This window comes from Engraulis encrasicolus, chromosome 7 (genome assembly GCF_034702125.1).
Source record: "Engraulis encrasicolus isolate BLACKSEA-1 chromosome 7, IST_EnEncr_1.0, whole genome shotgun sequence".
Classification (NCBI taxonomy): Eukaryota; Metazoa; Chordata; class Actinopteri; order Clupeiformes; family Engraulidae; genus Engraulis; species Engraulis encrasicolus.
In genome coordinates this window covers 30917107-30934606 of record NC_085863.1, presented here as the reverse complement: position 1 = coordinate 30934606, position 17500 = coordinate 30917107, and the positions used below count along the sequence as shown (strand labels likewise).

General features: G+C 44.1%; 1 protein-coding gene across 2 annotated transcripts in view; it reads left to right on the top strand.

The window, feature by feature from the left end:
• The window catches only part of efnb3a (ephrin-B3a), an 82383-nt gene that overhangs the window by 28800 nt on the left and 36083 nt on the right, over nucleotides 1-17500 (top strand). For both annotated transcript variants that reach the window (XM_063203264.1, XM_063203263.1), the window contains exons 3-4: nucleotides 14959-15118; nucleotides 15337-15472. In XM_063203264.1, coding sequence (XP_063059334.1) covers nucleotides 14959-15118; nucleotides 15337-15472 — 296 coding nt within the window. The remainder of the gene's footprint in view (nucleotides 1-14958; nucleotides 15119-15336; nucleotides 15473-17500) is intronic.

The following is a 17500-nucleotide window of genomic DNA, read 5'->3' as shown; positions in this document are numbered from 1 at the left end:
CTCAAAGAGTCTACGCTTGCTCACACGTATCTCTTTGTTATTGCTCCCTCTCTCTCTCTCTGTCTCCCTTTCTCTCTCTCTCTCTCTCTCTCTCTCTCTCTCTCTCTCTCTTTCTCTCTCTCGTTCATGAAATTCATAATAACTGGAGCGTACCTTTTAAACACGACTCATCTCGTCAGACATCTTAGGCAGACTTAGTTTCGGTGTGTGTGTGGGTGTGTGTGTGTTTGTGCGGGTGTGTGTGTGCACGGTGAGTCCCTAACAACTGAAGCACACACTTTTAAAACAAGACTCTGTGAACATCTTAAATAGTCTTAGTTTTGGTGTGTAGTGTAGCCTACATATGTGTGTGGAGTAGAGGAAACTTTTTTTCCAGTCCGCACGACAGACAAGCCCCATGTGTAACGCAATTCACTCTTTCATCCCCTCAAACCAGCTGTCATAACGCAGAGAAAAGAAAACAACACATGCAGAATTCACCAAAGTCCCCCTTTTTGTGCTACACGTACGTTGTCTCGCGTTCGAAATGCGACGCTCCTGAAAAATAAATCAAACGTAACAGATAGCGAGCAAAGAGGAGAAAGATGAGGAAAGGGGGAAGAGGAAGTATTTTTGGTAGGAGGTGGATGAAGTGCAGGCGCGCGCGCACACACACACACACACACACACACACACACACACACACACACACACACACACACACTGATCTACGCATACACACTGACATACCCACTCTAACACACACACACTGACATACCCACTCTAACACACACACACACACACACACACACACACACACACACACTGATCTACGCATACACACTGACATACCCACTCTAACACACACACACACACACACACACACACACACACACACACACACACACACACACACACACACACACACACACACACACACACACATCAGTCCCCCACCCCGACACACACACACACACACTGATACACATACACACACACACATGCAGTGTGCAGTTGGGGGCGGGGGGAGGGATGGTAACTTCCGCTCCCTGAGCGCTTCTCTTGGCTTCTCTTCTCCTCTACAGCTGCTTAATGGGACTTCATGGAGACGCTCCTGTAGTCATGCACATCCCATTATCAAGAAGGAGACCCGCCGAGAAAAAAAACACACACTAACTCACTAAAGTCAGCCTTTCACTATCGGGAAAGTGGCGGAGAAAAGCACACGCTCGCTCACTACTATAACTCACTCTATTGCATTCACTGCTGCTCACCTCAACTCCAGTGTTTGTGAGATAATACTCCAATTGGTTGACTTCCAGGCTTTTAGACTATGGCAAACAGAGTGATAATAATGTGTATTAATCAGTAGTAATAATAGTACATTATCGCGTAAGGCACTTTTCCACTGACTGTTTTGTACAATTTGGAGCTTGTTTTATGTATATACAGTACTATACCTTTAATAATGAAGAGCTGCATACTCTAGTTACTTGAGAATTTGAGTGTGATTTAAAAAATATATATTGTCTGCATCTGATTTTAAACATTTTGTGAGATTCTGTGTAGAAATAAAGTGATGAAGTTTGGCAGTCAGGCAATGGCAGGAATTGAGGAGAGGAGAGGAGATGAGGAAGAGGAGAGAGGAGAGTGGAGGAGAGGAGAGGAGATGGGAAGAGAGGAGAGTGGAGGGGAGGGGAGTAGAGGAGAATGGAGGGGAGGAGAGGAGAGGAGAGGAGAGGAGATGGGAAGAGAGGAGAGGAGAGGAGAAGAGATGCGATGAAGGAGAGGAGAGGAGAAGAGATGCGATGAGGGAGAGGAAAGCCGAGAGGAGTTGAGGAAAGCGCTGGGCTGGCTGGGGTTTTGTGTGTTGTCTCACCCATTCACCCACGCAGCATCCGCCACTCTGAGTCTCAGTCTCCTTCCCTTAGCCAAGTCATCCATGAGAGGAGAGGAGGAAGAGAAGGGAAGGGGAGAGGAGAGGAGAAGAAAAGAGAGGAGAGCAGGAAGCCTTTTGTGCACCAGCAGCGTCTCTTCACCCCCATTGTCCTCGTGGCAAGCCATTTTCATTTATTCATACCATGCTGCTTGTACATTAATCAACTCAGGCATGCTCAGCGACATAGCAGCTCACATACATTTGCCGGTTTCCGAAGGATTTATACGCAACAAAAGGATTTTTTTCATAGCTGATTTTTTTTTGTAATCCTTTGGTTCTAAGTGGTAAAGGAAACAATGGTCTGATGGAGGCCGGGGTCAAGCAGGCCTAAGTGGATTCCCGCCCAATGCAAATGGCATTTACTTTGTTTCATAGAAGATATGAAGGCTTAAAGATTGTTATATATGATATAAAAAAGACCTGGAGGTTGTTTTATGACGGAAATAAAAGCATAAAGTTGTTTTATAGAGGATTTTTCGTACTAGAGGATGCGCAGGCCTTAAGGTTGCCTTATGGTTGTTGCACACAGGATATAAAGATCTAAAGGTTTTTTTTTAATACAGGTAGAGGGTTCTTGGGCTGAGGGATTAGTTTGACGTAAGATCACATTGTACCTGTACATTTAAGCCACCACCTGAAATCACATAGCAAATCAACTTAAAAGCTAACAATCCTGTAGAAAAGGAATGAAAATCTAAATTGAACACAAAGCCTACAATTTCCATGGCTTCTATCTGGAAAATATACCAATACCCCACTCCCAACGTTGCAACAGACATACAGTACACACATGCGCCCACACACACACACACACACACACACACACACACACACACACACACACTCACAGACACTCATACTCCGTCGCTACCACCAATACCCTACTCCCGACGTTGCAACAGACATACACACGTGTCAAGACACACACACACACACACACACACACACACACACACACACACACACACACACACACACACACACACACACACACACACACACACACTCGGCCGCTGTGCTCCCTCCGCCTTAGTGTTTTTGGTATAACATGTCATGCTCTCTTCATTATTTCTGGCCGAGATGAAAGGCTTCATGCTCGGAGGGCCGTGACCTGAACCTCTGCATTTATTAAATCCCACGACGAGGCACTTAACAAGTACAATCAGATCTCTACTCCGCAATTATACACATCATGCCAATGAGAAGCTATTCAGAACATCAATACAGTAAGTTACATTACTGTCACTGTTTCCATGGAGGAGATAGATGTAGAAACGTATAGGGCTTACGATGTGATACGATACGGTAAAATATAATACAGTACGATATGATATGGTAAAAAAAAAGAAAAGAAACACTGTTTCCTTCCAACACAAGTAATTTATCTGAGTAACCAGCAGACCTGTGTACTTAATTGTCTTACGATCAGCTGACTGTGCTGTTTGGATAAAGTTTGTAGTGGGTTCTTGTAGGTTTTTGGTGTTTAGTGTTTTAGTGTTAAGTGTTTTTCAGTGACGTCACAGTCTACGTATCTACCACAATGGAGTAAATGGTGCAACAGCTATGTAATATTGTTTTACTAATATTTACTTTTACTTTAACTACTTACTGAGAGTACTCTAACTTCACTGCATGTTTTACTTTTAGTAATCCTATAAATTTGACAAATATGACAAATGTGACTTGTATCTGTACTGTGTTTCCCTCTCCCGCCTTGTTCTCTATACCCAATTTACATTTTGTTAGACATCTACATTGGCTATAAGGCCTACTGCATCACTCCTAATGCTGCTTATGTACGTATCCTTGGCCTTCTCATGATCATTTTAACATGCCCTTGTTCTTGTCAGTGGCAGGCAGCCATCTTATTTTTACTGTCATACCCACAGTGTGTGATCCTAACCCATCTAGCAGGGAAATGAGAGAGCAAGTAGCTTAATACATTACTGTACATTTCCTCTCTCTCGCTCTCGCTCTCTCTCTCTCTCTCTCTCTCTCTCTCTCTCTCTCTCTCTCTCTCTCTCTCTTACACACACATACTCATTCACATACACACACTCTCATCTCATGTGTAGTAATATGCGTGACGCACACAAAAACAGACTAGACAAACCAGGCAGACAAGCTTAGTTGATTTTTATCTACTTAATATATAATAATAGAAGAAAATAATATATATGAAATATTTTCTATTTTGCCAGTTCTTTTTTTTTAATTCATGGAATGCAATTAAGTTGAGATATTTCGTCCGTAAATTCCGTGCACCAGAACGTAGCGGCGGCTATGTACTCCGTTACTCCGCTGAGCTGCGCTCTCTTTAGGGAAGCGTACCGTCATACAAACTAGAGCGGACTGGTGCTGCTAAATCCAGGCCGGCAAGAAAAGGCAGAGTGTTCCTTGGAGCGCAACTCAGAGAGAGAGAGAGAGTGAAAGAGAGAAAGAGAGAGAGGTCCTCCCGAATCCAGCCGGCCGGACTAACTAGGCTGTTTTGCCTTGCCACTACCAATTTGTTCAGGAGCGCCGCCGTTTTGATCAAGACGGCGAGAGTGAAATGTTATGGGAAAATCCCCAGTTGACCTCTCCCTTTTCGACTTCCGAAAAAAAAAACAAAGTGACCGTGGCGGTCCATTTCGTCTCGGATGACGTGCGTGTCAGTAAGTGTGACAGGCAAGCCGGTGTTTGTGTTTGTGAATGCCTCTCTCCCTCTTTTCGTAGTATCCCCTCTGGTCTCCCGATACACCCCTCAATGCACCCCTCAGCAACCCCCTGCTCTACCCCCTGCCCTCTCTCTCTCTCTCTCTCTCTCTCTCTCTCTCTCTCTCTCTCTCTCTCTCTCTCTCTCTACCTCTACTCTCTCTCTCTCTACCTCCTGTTCTCCTGTTGTTAAGACAAGCTTGGGCTGCTGTAGGCCTGAAGAGAGTTGGCAGGCTCTGATGGAGGCACACGCACATCCATACACGCGCCTGCGTACCGTCACACATACATGCACCTCAACCTCATCAACATGTGCCTGTAAGGTTGTAGAGGAACACTGTTCCTGAGTCACACTTGCATAAAACATCTTAATGTCCACAGAGACACACTCACACAATTCACACACACATTAACACCACCTATTGACTCTCAAACGCACGCGCACACACACACACACACACACACACACACACACACACACACACACACACACACACACACAGACACACATCATCACACCATCAACACACACACACACACACACACACACACACACACACACACACACACACACACACACACACACACACACACACACACACACACACACACACACTACCACCACCACCACGGCTACTTTCTTCCAAAAAGACGCTCCCGGAGGGTGTGACAGCACTTGAACGCAAATAGCAGCGTGTCCGCATTACTCAAAGTCCTGGCCTTCCCTGTCCCATGGCCCAGAGGCCCTGCCTCGCCTCCTTAAAGCCACATCAAGGCATTGTCTCAACCTTAGAATAATGTTTCTAAATGCGTTTTCGGCGGCTCATCAACTTGTAACAAGGGTGAAAGTACGTACGTGCACTCAGCCTGCACTTCTGAATTCACTTTGCCGACCTCCATGCGTCTATTATAGCAGCTCTCTCCCTCTCTCTCTCTTTTTCTCTCTCTCTCTCTCTCTCTCTCTCTCTCTCTCTCTCTCTCTCTCTCTCTCTCTCTCTCTCTCTCTCTCTCTCTCTCTCTCTCTCTCTTGCACTCTCTCTCTCTCTCGCACTCTCTCAAAGCACATTTTGGGGGATTTTGCCTTTTATATGGTATGAGAGTGAAGAGAAGCAGGAAAGTGAAGCAGGGATAGCGATGGGGTAGGGTTGGGAAATGACACAGGTCGGCAGGATGCGAACCTGGGTGTCTATGATTAGTGTTGCCTGTTTGTGATCAAATGTATTAGCACACCAATTTCACTTCCAGCCAATAGGCAGATGGAGGAGGAAAGTTGCTTAATGTTCCTGCCAGTGTTCGTTCGTTCCAGAATGGCAACAATCTAGTTGTGATGTATTGCTAAAGGCCCTGTGCTTTGTCCTGGTGGTGTAGTACTATGGAGGTTCAGTTTTTTCAGTCACTATTCCAGCGTGGAAACGGCGTCCCTATAGGGGTTACATGGATGGGGGCAAACCAGGTCGTGTGGATGGCGTGTTGTGCTGGATTGTGCCTACAGATTCACAACTCCTGTAACCAGTTATCCACACATATGAGCAATTGCCAGAGCAAAGCCTGCCTGAGGGGTTACAAAACATGGCTTTGTTTATGTTTATGTTTACAGCAGAATTCCTGACACATACGGTGTACACACACACACACACACACACACGACTGTAATGTTTTGTTTATATAATGTGCTTTTGGCTATTTGTGGCTTTATGTATGCTGCTGGCTATTTGTTGTCTGGGATGTTCTTTCGGTCCTTGTCCTCGTACACCATGGGTGGGGAACCTATGGCCCGCGGGCCGCTTACGGACCATTTTATCCGGCCCCTGATATAATTTTAATGTTATGCAGTTTCACATTAAATATATTTTGTAAAACAATATTAGAAATTACATTTGATATTTGCAATTACAAGTGATATTTTTAGGGTACCATGTGGTGGGGTCTGTTCTAAAGGTGGTTGCTTTCACTATAGACCTAGAGTGCAGGGGGAAATCCTGGTTTGTGTTCATATATTATGGCCCTTGGAGGACTTTTTCACATTTGAAGTGGCCCCTCGAATGCCACACACTAATCCACCTGTACGCGGTAGCCTAAAAGGTCACCACGTCAACCCAAAAGGGTTTACTGAATCTCACTGGATCACCTGACTGTGTGTTCATAGCAAACAACAAAAACCCATCCACACACTGAAATGCTTGTACACTGAAATGGTTCTTCTTTTGGTAATGCGTTAGTATTGTTGTGGTCTGTACTTCTTCCTGACACATCCTTGCATATCACCATCTGTGAGGCCCAGTCCCCACGGCATCCAGGGGTGTCGTACAGCAGGGGTAAAGTGTGACTGAGTTACCAGGGTCCACTCCCATGTTTATAGGGGGCCCACACAGTATCTGATTTATGTAGATAAATGGGTGGGGGGGGGTTGGGGGGGTTGGGGGGGGTGTGTGCACAATTTGCTGCTATGCCCCTGACGGCAGCCCTGTACTAATGTCACTGGAATGCAGAAATAACCTTGCGTCGTGATTGGTGGACCAGGGCTAGTAGGGAGAGGTAAGGGAAAGGTAAAGGCGAGATTTGAACCTGCAACCCTACAGTCCAACTCCCTAAGCATTACAACACGGCTGCCCACATGATTCTCCTACTAGAAGAGGTGGGACGCGAACATGCAACCCTCTGACTCCTGCACCTCCACACCTGTCACCAATGCCACCACCACCACCATTTACACTTCCCACCCCCACCCATATTACAACAAGATACAAGATACAAGAGATGTATTGTCATGTGTACATGAATTATAGAATTCATGTCAATGAAAAGCTTCCCTGCTCAGAGAGTCACAAAAAAATGAAAAAAGACAAAAGACGAAGTAAGGGAAAAAAGTTTAAAAATATAAATTAGCATGTCTCTACTCCCGCAATAGTTTGTTGTTGTTGTTGTTGTTGTTGTTGTTGTTGTTGTTGTTGTTGTTGTTGTTGTTGTTGTTGTTGTTGTTGTTGTTGTTGTGTTAGTTTTATGTTTTTCTCCCTCCTCACACATCCATGGCTGCTCACATTAGCGTGGCTGTATGTTCTGTATGTGCGGATGATGCTGAGTCCGTGTTGATGGGAGCTGACAGCGGGACCTATGAATAACACATGAGAGAGCTATACCATCCTGTACTGAACACTGCCTTCTCTTCAAGGAGCCGGCTGGCAGAAGGGAGATATCACACGTACGGTAGTGTAGTAGCTGCAAAAACAGCGATGAGAGTGGAGAATTCACGCATACTGAAGGAACGAACAGAGACATCACTGAGAGTCAGTCATACTGAAGCAACAGAGACGTCACTGAGAATCACACATACTGAAGCAACAGAGAAAGCAGTGAGAATGGAGGAAACGTGTGTAGCCTGTACCAAAGCAACAAGCACAGCACAGGAGGCATCACTGGGAAATGTAGAAATCACACATACTGACAGAAGAAAAACGGCAGTGAGAATGGAGGAAACACACATAGCCTACTAAAGTAACACACACACACACGCAGCACTGAGAATGGAAGAATATATCACATATACTAAAGCAACTAGGGATGCAAACGATTAATCGCCTTTAATCGATCAATGCGTTAATCGATTAAAAACCATTAATCGCAATTAATCAACAAGGTGAAATGGACATGTGAAGAGTGTGTGTGAAGAGGGGTGTGAATAGTGGGAATATTTAAATCACCTTTGGATTAAAGAATTGAAATGGAATTAATTGAAATGTGGTATATTATTTTAATTTTTAATTACATTTTTTAGATTTAGTCGTTTTTTTTCGAGAGACATTGAGATTTCGGGGCGAAAACGCCGCTTATCAATTAATCGTAAGTCGATCGATAAGGCTATCAACTAATGATTAATGAATTAATCGATAATTTGCATCCCTAAAAGCAACAAAAAACAGCTGTGAGAATGGAAGGATCACAGAGAGAGCTCTGAGAATGGAGAGATCGCACATACTGAAGCAGCAGATGAACAGAAGCAACAGGAACAGCAGTGATGATGATGATGATGATGATGATGATGATGATGATGACGACACCTTTTATATGCGAGCTGTGAGCAGAGAGTGTGAGCTTTTGAAGTGTGTGTGTGTGTGTGTGTGTGTGTGTGTGTGTGTGTGTGTGTGTGTGTGTGTGTGTGTGTGTGTGTGTGTGTGTGTGTTAGAGAAAGAGAGAGAGAGGAAACTCATGTGTGTGTAGTGTGTAGTGTGTTTCGTTGTGTATTTTCATTGTGTTTCGTGTCTGTATTTCTGTTGTTTTGTGTCAGATTGCACCTTTTCCTCAAACTATTTCACAGACGCAGCCACAGTTCAATATCACAGTTCATTATTGTTCCACAGAAAGTCTAGTCACATTACAGTTGTGGTGAGGTCCTTTCCACCATTCACCCCTCACACACACACTCACACTCACACTCACACTCACACACACACACACACACACACACACACACACACACACACACACACACACACACACACACACACACAGTTTTCAGCTGAGCTTGTTACAATTCACAGGGAAAGTCACTATAAGTGGAATATGTTTTGATAGAATTAGTAACACGTACCATTATTCAATTAAAGTGTTAAGCTAATAACCATAGTCATACGGTACGGTATTTTCTTAGAACTTCTTTTTGGTTTGCATGTGACGGTAAATAACCATCTTAATCTTACACACATTTTTTTGTGAATGAGAAGGACGTCAGTGAGTATGTATGTGTTTTTGTACAGCATAATGAGCTAATGTGATTGGACACACACGGCGTGAAGTTTCATTAGCTCAGGTCAAAGGTTAAACCAGAACTCCTCTGAAGACCTGACCCAGAATCTAGTCATGCTGTGGTGTGGCTCGCATGTTATGAACGCCATGAGACAAACATAGGCCATGTGTTTATATTTAGGCCTTCATTTTGCACGGTTTGAATGCCATAATATCTGCCGTGCGACTTCCTGGCATGCGACATCCCTACTGAAAATAAAAACTGCACGCACACACACACACGCTACTCCCAAAAATAAAAGAATTGCTTCTCCTCGTGTGATTCAAAAACACAAACATCTATTTCTAAACACTAAAAAGCTGTGTGTAGTCTGACTCTCATTCTCTTGGCCGGACACTGACCACTAACAGAGGACTTAAGTCAGACTCAGCAGATGTAACATAGTTTTCTGTAGAGCAGCTTAACCATGTGTTTGTCAAAAGTCAAAGTGAAAAAGAAAAAAAAGAAACACAGTTTCCTTCCAAAACAGGTAACTTAGTATCTGACTAACCAGTAGACCTGTTTACTTGTCATGCGATCAACTGACTGCACTGGATGGATCGAGTTTGTGGTTTGGTTTTTAGTGTTTTCAGTATCAACAGCACAGTATATCAACCTCATTAGGTACAATGGAGTAATGCTGCAACAACCATGTAATATCATGTGATAGTGTACTTACACCATGAATTTACTTGAACTCTTACTTTTACTTCTACCTTTGACACCTCTGGTGTTTTGACGTCAAGGACTATACTATTGGGATTTTCAAGGTTGTGTAGTATGCACCTTTACATTTGCAGGCAGATGCAGCCTTGTGTGTACGTGTTTGCAATTGCATGTGTGGATTTGCAGTACATTTGTGTGTGTGTGACTGTGCATGTGTTTTTGTAAGTGTTTGCCCATGTGTATATGCACATGTGTCTGTACATATTTAGACATGCGAGCACATTCGTGTGTGTGTGTGTGTGTGTGCTGGTGTGTGTGTCAGGTGTTTGTCTTGCCATGTGATAGCTCCAGTCATGCGTTTCCAGTCAAGCTTTCAATTACTTCACATTTGTGGTGTAATGTAGTAATGTTAGCTACAACTTGCAATCTGTCCTTCTGCTCGGCTTTTTCTCTTTTTTTAAAGTCGCGTGCAGCAGCTCGGTACACCAGTGTGTGAGTTGATCAGTGCCTCGGTCATAAATCAGTTAGCTTTTTTTTTGACGTTTGCACGCAACAGGTCTATTAACCTTGTTTACCCTTGGTTAGCTGTACTGTGTCTTTCTCTTGCGCTATCTATATGTTTAGCAAATGGAAGGCCAAAGGTGTATGAAGTCGAAGTAGATGATATTCTTTCAGTATTTCATCTTCAGTATTTCAACTCATTATGTAATGTTTAATAACTGTTTAGTAACTAGTAAGGTAATGTACTAGTGTTGTAATGGCATTAGTAAGAGTCCTTCTACTTCTACTTTATCCGCCTCAATAAAGGACGTATCGATATCTGCTGCACGTTCTGTATATATGTGAAAGTGTTTTATATTTGGTTTCATTGCTATCCTGTCCATATTCACTGAATTGAAATGCTACAGTGCTCTTTGGCAGTTAGTGAAATCGCCTACTTCTCTGACGGTTACCATTTCAGAAAAAGAGGGAACAAAATTCTCACCAGATGACGCTGGCAAAAAAGACAAAATCACTCCTCTACTGCTCTCTTTAAGTGTCATTTCTGTGCCGAATCCACAGCCTCCTCACACCACCTATGCAGAAGTCCTGTTTTACACACACACACACACACACACACACACACACACACACACACACACACACTACATTCTATTGCACATCGCTACACCACCTTAACATTAATACATCCCCACCAAGCTGCAACACACACACACACACACACAAGGCACACACACACACACACACATACAGACACGCACACGCAGACACACGCACACACATACACGCACACACACACACAGACACACACACGCACGCACACACACTACATTCTATTGCACATCGCTACACCACCTTAACATTAATACATCCCCACCAAGCTGCAACACACACACACACACACACACACACACACACACACACACACACACACACACACACACACACACACACACACACACACACACACACACACACACACACACAGTCTCTCTTGTCAATGGTCCCATGGTTACGGTGGTGCTGAATGCGAGGGAAATGTCAGCCTGTAAATGTGTGCGAGGCACAGTGAGCTGAATAAAGCCCAAAATGCCACACGCCGCCTTCTGCAGGACAATTGTGTTGTCTGAGTCGCCGACATTACCAGGGGAAAGCCTGTATGTGTGCGCTGTGTGTGTGCGTGTGCGGGCGGGTGGGCGTGTGTGTATGTGTGTGCATGTGTGTGTGCGCGTGTGTGTGTAGGTGTATATGTGCGGGAGAGAGAGAAAGAGCTGTTCCTCAGCAAAGCTTGATACGTCCAGATGAACATATGCACTTTATAACTTCACATATTGAGTAAAAGAGTCTACAGTAATTTTGTAAAAGAGCTGTATGTCTTATTTGACACTTACGCCTACTGAATTTGGTTTATCAGTAGGCTACATTCAGAACAGGTGATTTTCTAAATGGCAGTCCCTCCAGGCTACTGCACAGTTTCTGCATTCAAAACTGAATTTGTTTAGCAGAGACAAACTGCACAGTAATACACTGGTCTCAAGCGAAACAGTGTTTAAAGGAGCAAAACATGTGATTTTCAAGTGAATTAGTCACCTTCATGAGCCAGTCAATGTTTAAATGAGTCATTAATAGGTTAAAGGTGACAAGTCCGACTGCTTTCGTTGTGCTCTGTCAGAAATGTTCACATTCAATTTTTGTGTGATGATACCAAATGAGTCTTGTGGGGGAAAAAAAACTTAACATAAGAAAATCTGACTTTACATGCCACAGCAGACATGTTCACATTTGTATCGACTATTGGTAATCTGGGATTAAAAGTATTCAAACCATGAGGGGGGCACCGTGCAAATTCACGCAAACTGCTGCGGGCAACTGTACTTATGTACTTATGGCTGAATGGCGTAATTACATTGCAGAGTAGACATTAGAGGAATGGTGGCAGGTGACTCAAGATGGCCGCTTTATCATGCGTGGTGGTGTGTCATTTTTGCTTGTTTTACTTTTCCTTTTAATTGGGTTTACTTTTTACGTGTGTGTTGAATTTCCTGAGTCATCATTGTTTGTTGTTGTTTTCCAGACTTAATTGTGCACTTGTCAGCATGTGTGTGTCTGATGACTCACTTCACTTAAAGGGACAGTTTGGTCAATTCAACATGCAGTTGTAATGCTCACACTACCCTGGACTTGTCAGTGCCTGAGATTTTTTTTTCTTCTTCTTCAGCCGTTTCCGAGATCCTGGTCATTGTAATGGGGGCAGCTCTTTGTTTACATTAAAAAAAAACATTTTTATTTATTCCCAAAAACATCCAAAAGGTTATAAAACATCAGCAGACAACTAGCAAACAGCAGTACCTTTTGGGAAAATATTTGGAGTTGGCCTATGTTTCTTTTTTTGAAAATGTAAACAAACGCTGCCCCCATTAGAATTGCTCATATCTCGGAAAGGGCTGAGCCGAAAAATGTGCCATCACCAGGTACTGACAAGTCAAGGGTAGCGTGAGCAATACAACTGCATGTTGAAATTGACCAAACTGTCCCTTTAATGATCAAGTAATGTGTTAGGCCCGGAGGCTACTCCACTGGCCTCAGCAGGCGCACAGACACACACAGACACACAGACACACACACACACACACACACACACACACACACACACACACACACACACACACACACACACACACACACACACACTGTGCTGGTTTAACGCACAAGCTAGATATGGCTTTAGCCAAGGGGCCCCCACCATCCAGGGGGCCCCCAGTTGGTCAAAGGGGGAGAATGAACATAAAGGGAGAAATGTGACAAGATGCGGTTTTCACAACTTAGTCTGCCGTGTCAGAGTTTTAAATCTTACTTAATACTCCTCTTGGTTTGGAATTATGACACACACATACTTTTGTTAAGAAATGTACCCTCCGTATGGGCCCAAAGCAACCTGTAGCCTAGGGGCCCTTCTTAATCTGGTGCCACACACACACACACACACACACACACACACACACACACACACACACACACACACACACACACACACACACACACACACACACACACCACTTCATATTTTCCCAACTTTTGCTCTCTCTCTGCCTTTCACACATTCCATCTTTAACACACAGTCACATGCTTACATGCATAGCCAGCCACACTCACTCCCTCGCACACACACACGCTCACACATTTACACTCACAGTAGAACGCATTCACACATGCATGTGACACGCGTGAACACACACACACACACACACACACACACACACACACACACACACACACACACACACACACACACACACACACACACACACACACACACAGCATGATTCATTTGTACAAGGCCTATTTTCCGTGACATTCACAGCCACACACAGATTTTTTTCACACACACACACACACACACACACACACACACACACACACACACACACACACACACACACACACACACACACACACACACACACACACACAGTCATACAGTCATACAGTCACTGATTATAACCCGTGCAGCTCCAGTGTGTCTCTGAGGGGTAGAGTAGTGTGTGTCTTCTAAAAAAAAGGGCAGCGGCCAACGTGATGAATAAAACAGGAGCTTCAAACACAAACACAGCAGGTCCTCTGTCCAAGCCCACAAACCCACAGTGGGCCAGATATCACTCTGTCAGGCCGCGTTACCATGGTTACCATGATTACCTAACAGCACCTCCCTAACAACACCTCTGCTGCGTCCCGCTTCTCACCACCCCTAACGCTTCTCATCCTCATCTCATCTCATCTCATCTCATCTCTCTCCCTTTCACTTTTCACGTCTTTGTCTTTGTGTTCTTCTCTCTCTCTCTGTCTGTATCCTGGTTACTCTGTCTATGTCCATCTCTTTTGCGCTCACGCTCTTGCTCTGTCTCTCTCTCTCTCTCTCTCTCTCTCTCTCTCTCTCTCTCTCTCTCTCTCTCTCTCTCTCTCTCTCTCTCTCTCTCTCTCTCTGGCCCTCTCCCTCGATCCTTCCCTCCCTTCTATCCTTTCTCACTCTCCCTCTGTCCAGGTTTGCCGATGAGCGCCCTTAGATCAATAATATAGATATTATTTATATAAATATAGTATCTGGGATCTATTTTCCTCTACAGATCAATAATATATAATTTATATAAATGCAATATCCATTGACTCTTTTTCTCCACAAATCATCAATATAGATATATACAATTTCTGTAAATCTAATATCTAAAATCTCTTTCCCTCCAGTTTTGGCAATGAGCGTGGCTATGTGCTCTACCCTGAGATCAATAATATAGATACACTACATATAATTTATATAAATATAATGTCTATAATATCTTTTCCTCCACAGATCACTAATATGTCATTTATATAAATCTAATATATGTGAACTCTTTTCCTCCAGGTTTGGCGATGATCGTGGCTACGTGCTCTACCCTCAGATCGGCGACCGGCTGGACCTCATCTGCCCGGCGTCGATGCCGGCCGGCCCGCGCTCCACGGCCGACTACGAGTTCTACAAGCTGTACCTGGTGTCCACGCGCGAGCAGGCCGACCGCTGCGAGGTCAGTATTATTTCATTACATTACATTATATAAGATTATATTACATTACACTTACCTGATGCGCTTATCCAAAGCGACTTATTTAGTCCCTGCCTGGAGCTGTGCATGCGTGCGTGTTTGTGGGCCTTGCTCAAGGGCACTTGGAGGTGTAAGGAGAGGTAAGGGTGGGATTCGAACCTGCAACCCTCTGATCTAAAGCCGATCTCCTTAACCATTAGGTGATGGGGGCGCCCAACCTGCTGCTCACCTGTGACAAGCCCAACGCAGACATGCGCTTCACCATCAAGTTCCAGGAGTTCTCGCCCAACTTGTGGGGACACGAGTTCAAGACCCTGCAAGACTACTATATTATCTGTAAGTGTTTGGAGGTGTTTTGTGTGTGTGTGTGTGTGTGTGTGTGTGTGTGTGTGTGTGTGTGTGTGTGTGTGTGTGTGGGTGGGAGTGGGAGTGGGAGTGGGAGTGGGTGGGAGTGGGGATGGGTGTGGGTGTGGGTGTGGGTGGGAGTGGGTGTGTTCAGTTGGCCAACCTGTGGGTATCAGTAATTTGGTCTGTGTCTGTGTCTGTGTGTTCGACAGGGCTCTGGATGTTAGTGAAAAAAAGATTTGTGGAAAATGTATACTGGCTGATGTGTGCGTGCGCGTGTGCGTGCTCGTGCTTGTGCACGGGTGGGTTTGTGTCTATGTGTCTATGGGTGGGTTTGTGTCTGTTTATCTATGTGTGTTTGAGATGCAGAAAGAGAGAAACTCAGAAAGGGCATGTGCAGTATATGGGAGCGGGACAGACAGAGAGATAAACAGTAAATAAAGGACGGCTGCTTAGTGCATGAGCTCAGTGCTCAATGCATGACTAAAATGGGCTTGGTTGGCATGCAGGAGGCTGCATTACTGTATAGGGGTGTAAATCACAGCCCGCATGGCTATTCAATTCAATATTGATGTCTTAGGTCAACGATCTGATTATTTTCAATCCTTAAGAATGCTCCACGATTCGATTTGAGTCAAATCAATGGTTCATTTTTTTTTTCGCCCTACACGCTAGGCTTCTGTCTAAAATCTTAAATGAATTGACAGAAGGTGAAATAGTTGCATGCATTTTATTTGAGAAACATCAATATTACAGCCAATATTATTATTACTGCATGAGCTAATTAGAAAGCCTCACAAAATGAGTGCGATAATAACAAAAATCGATGAATTGATTATTAAAGGGACACTGTGTGGGATTTTTTGTTGTTTATTTCCAGAATGCATGCTACACATTCACTAATGTTACCTTTATTCATGACTATGTACCACCAGCATCAAATTCTAAGTATTCATTATGACTGGAAAAATTGCACTTTTCATACATGAAAAGGGGGATCTTTTCCATGGTCCGCCATTTTGAATTTCCAGAAATAGCGATTTTTAGCTGTAAAACTGGCTGTACTTGGGCCATACTAGAAAATATTAGTTTATTACTCAGTAAACTTTCATGAAAAGATCAAATTTGGCAATAGGCAACCCAGTTTCAATGAGCAGCATAGTTGCAGTACCTTTTTTGACCATTTCCTGCAGAGTGTCCCTTTAACAATAACACGATTCTCTTATTATCTGATTATCTACACCCCTGGTGCTGAGTGTGGTTTCTGTGGCGGTGGTCTTGGTGGCGTTGGAAATGACATTTCACAACATGTGGCAGAGTAATGACTGCCAGTGAAAGTCAATAGCACAAGGAGAGGGGCATACCAAGCCCGAGGTGCTTATTCATTGGAAGTACACCTTAATATTCAAGTACCCAATACTCTGGAGCTTGTGTGTGTGCGAGTGCGTGTGTGTCTGTGTTTGCGCTTGTGTGTGTACGTGCATGTGTGCGTGCATGCACATGTCGTTCATTTGTGCGTGCGTGCGTGTACATGCGGGTGTGTATGCACGCGCATGTGTGTGCGTGTCTGCATGTGTGTGTACGTGCGTGTGTGTATGTACAGTATGTATGCACTGTATCTGTGTCAGCTCTATCCTTTAGGCATCAGATGAACACATTTGACTCTATCTGAGACTTCAGTGTGCGCGAAAGGGCAACTCCACCCTCAGTGTATTTCTTTGACTTTTTACACATTTCTCTGTGTGTGCGTTTGTGAGTATTGATATTTGAGTTTGATAGGCAAGGTTATACTCTGGCTCTGTTTACCCTGGGTTCCCAGACCACTTTCACAGCTAACATTTACCCAAAGAGTGGCCTTAAGCTCTGGCACCTTGAAATACCTCCCCTCTCCCCCGCATCACCTTTCCAGTCAAGAGTATAAAAAGAGGGGGTGACAGGAAGAAAAAAAAGATGAAAAACACAAGATAGCATTTGGGGACGGTGCTCACGGAGCATGTGTGTGTTTTTGAGTGTTTTTCC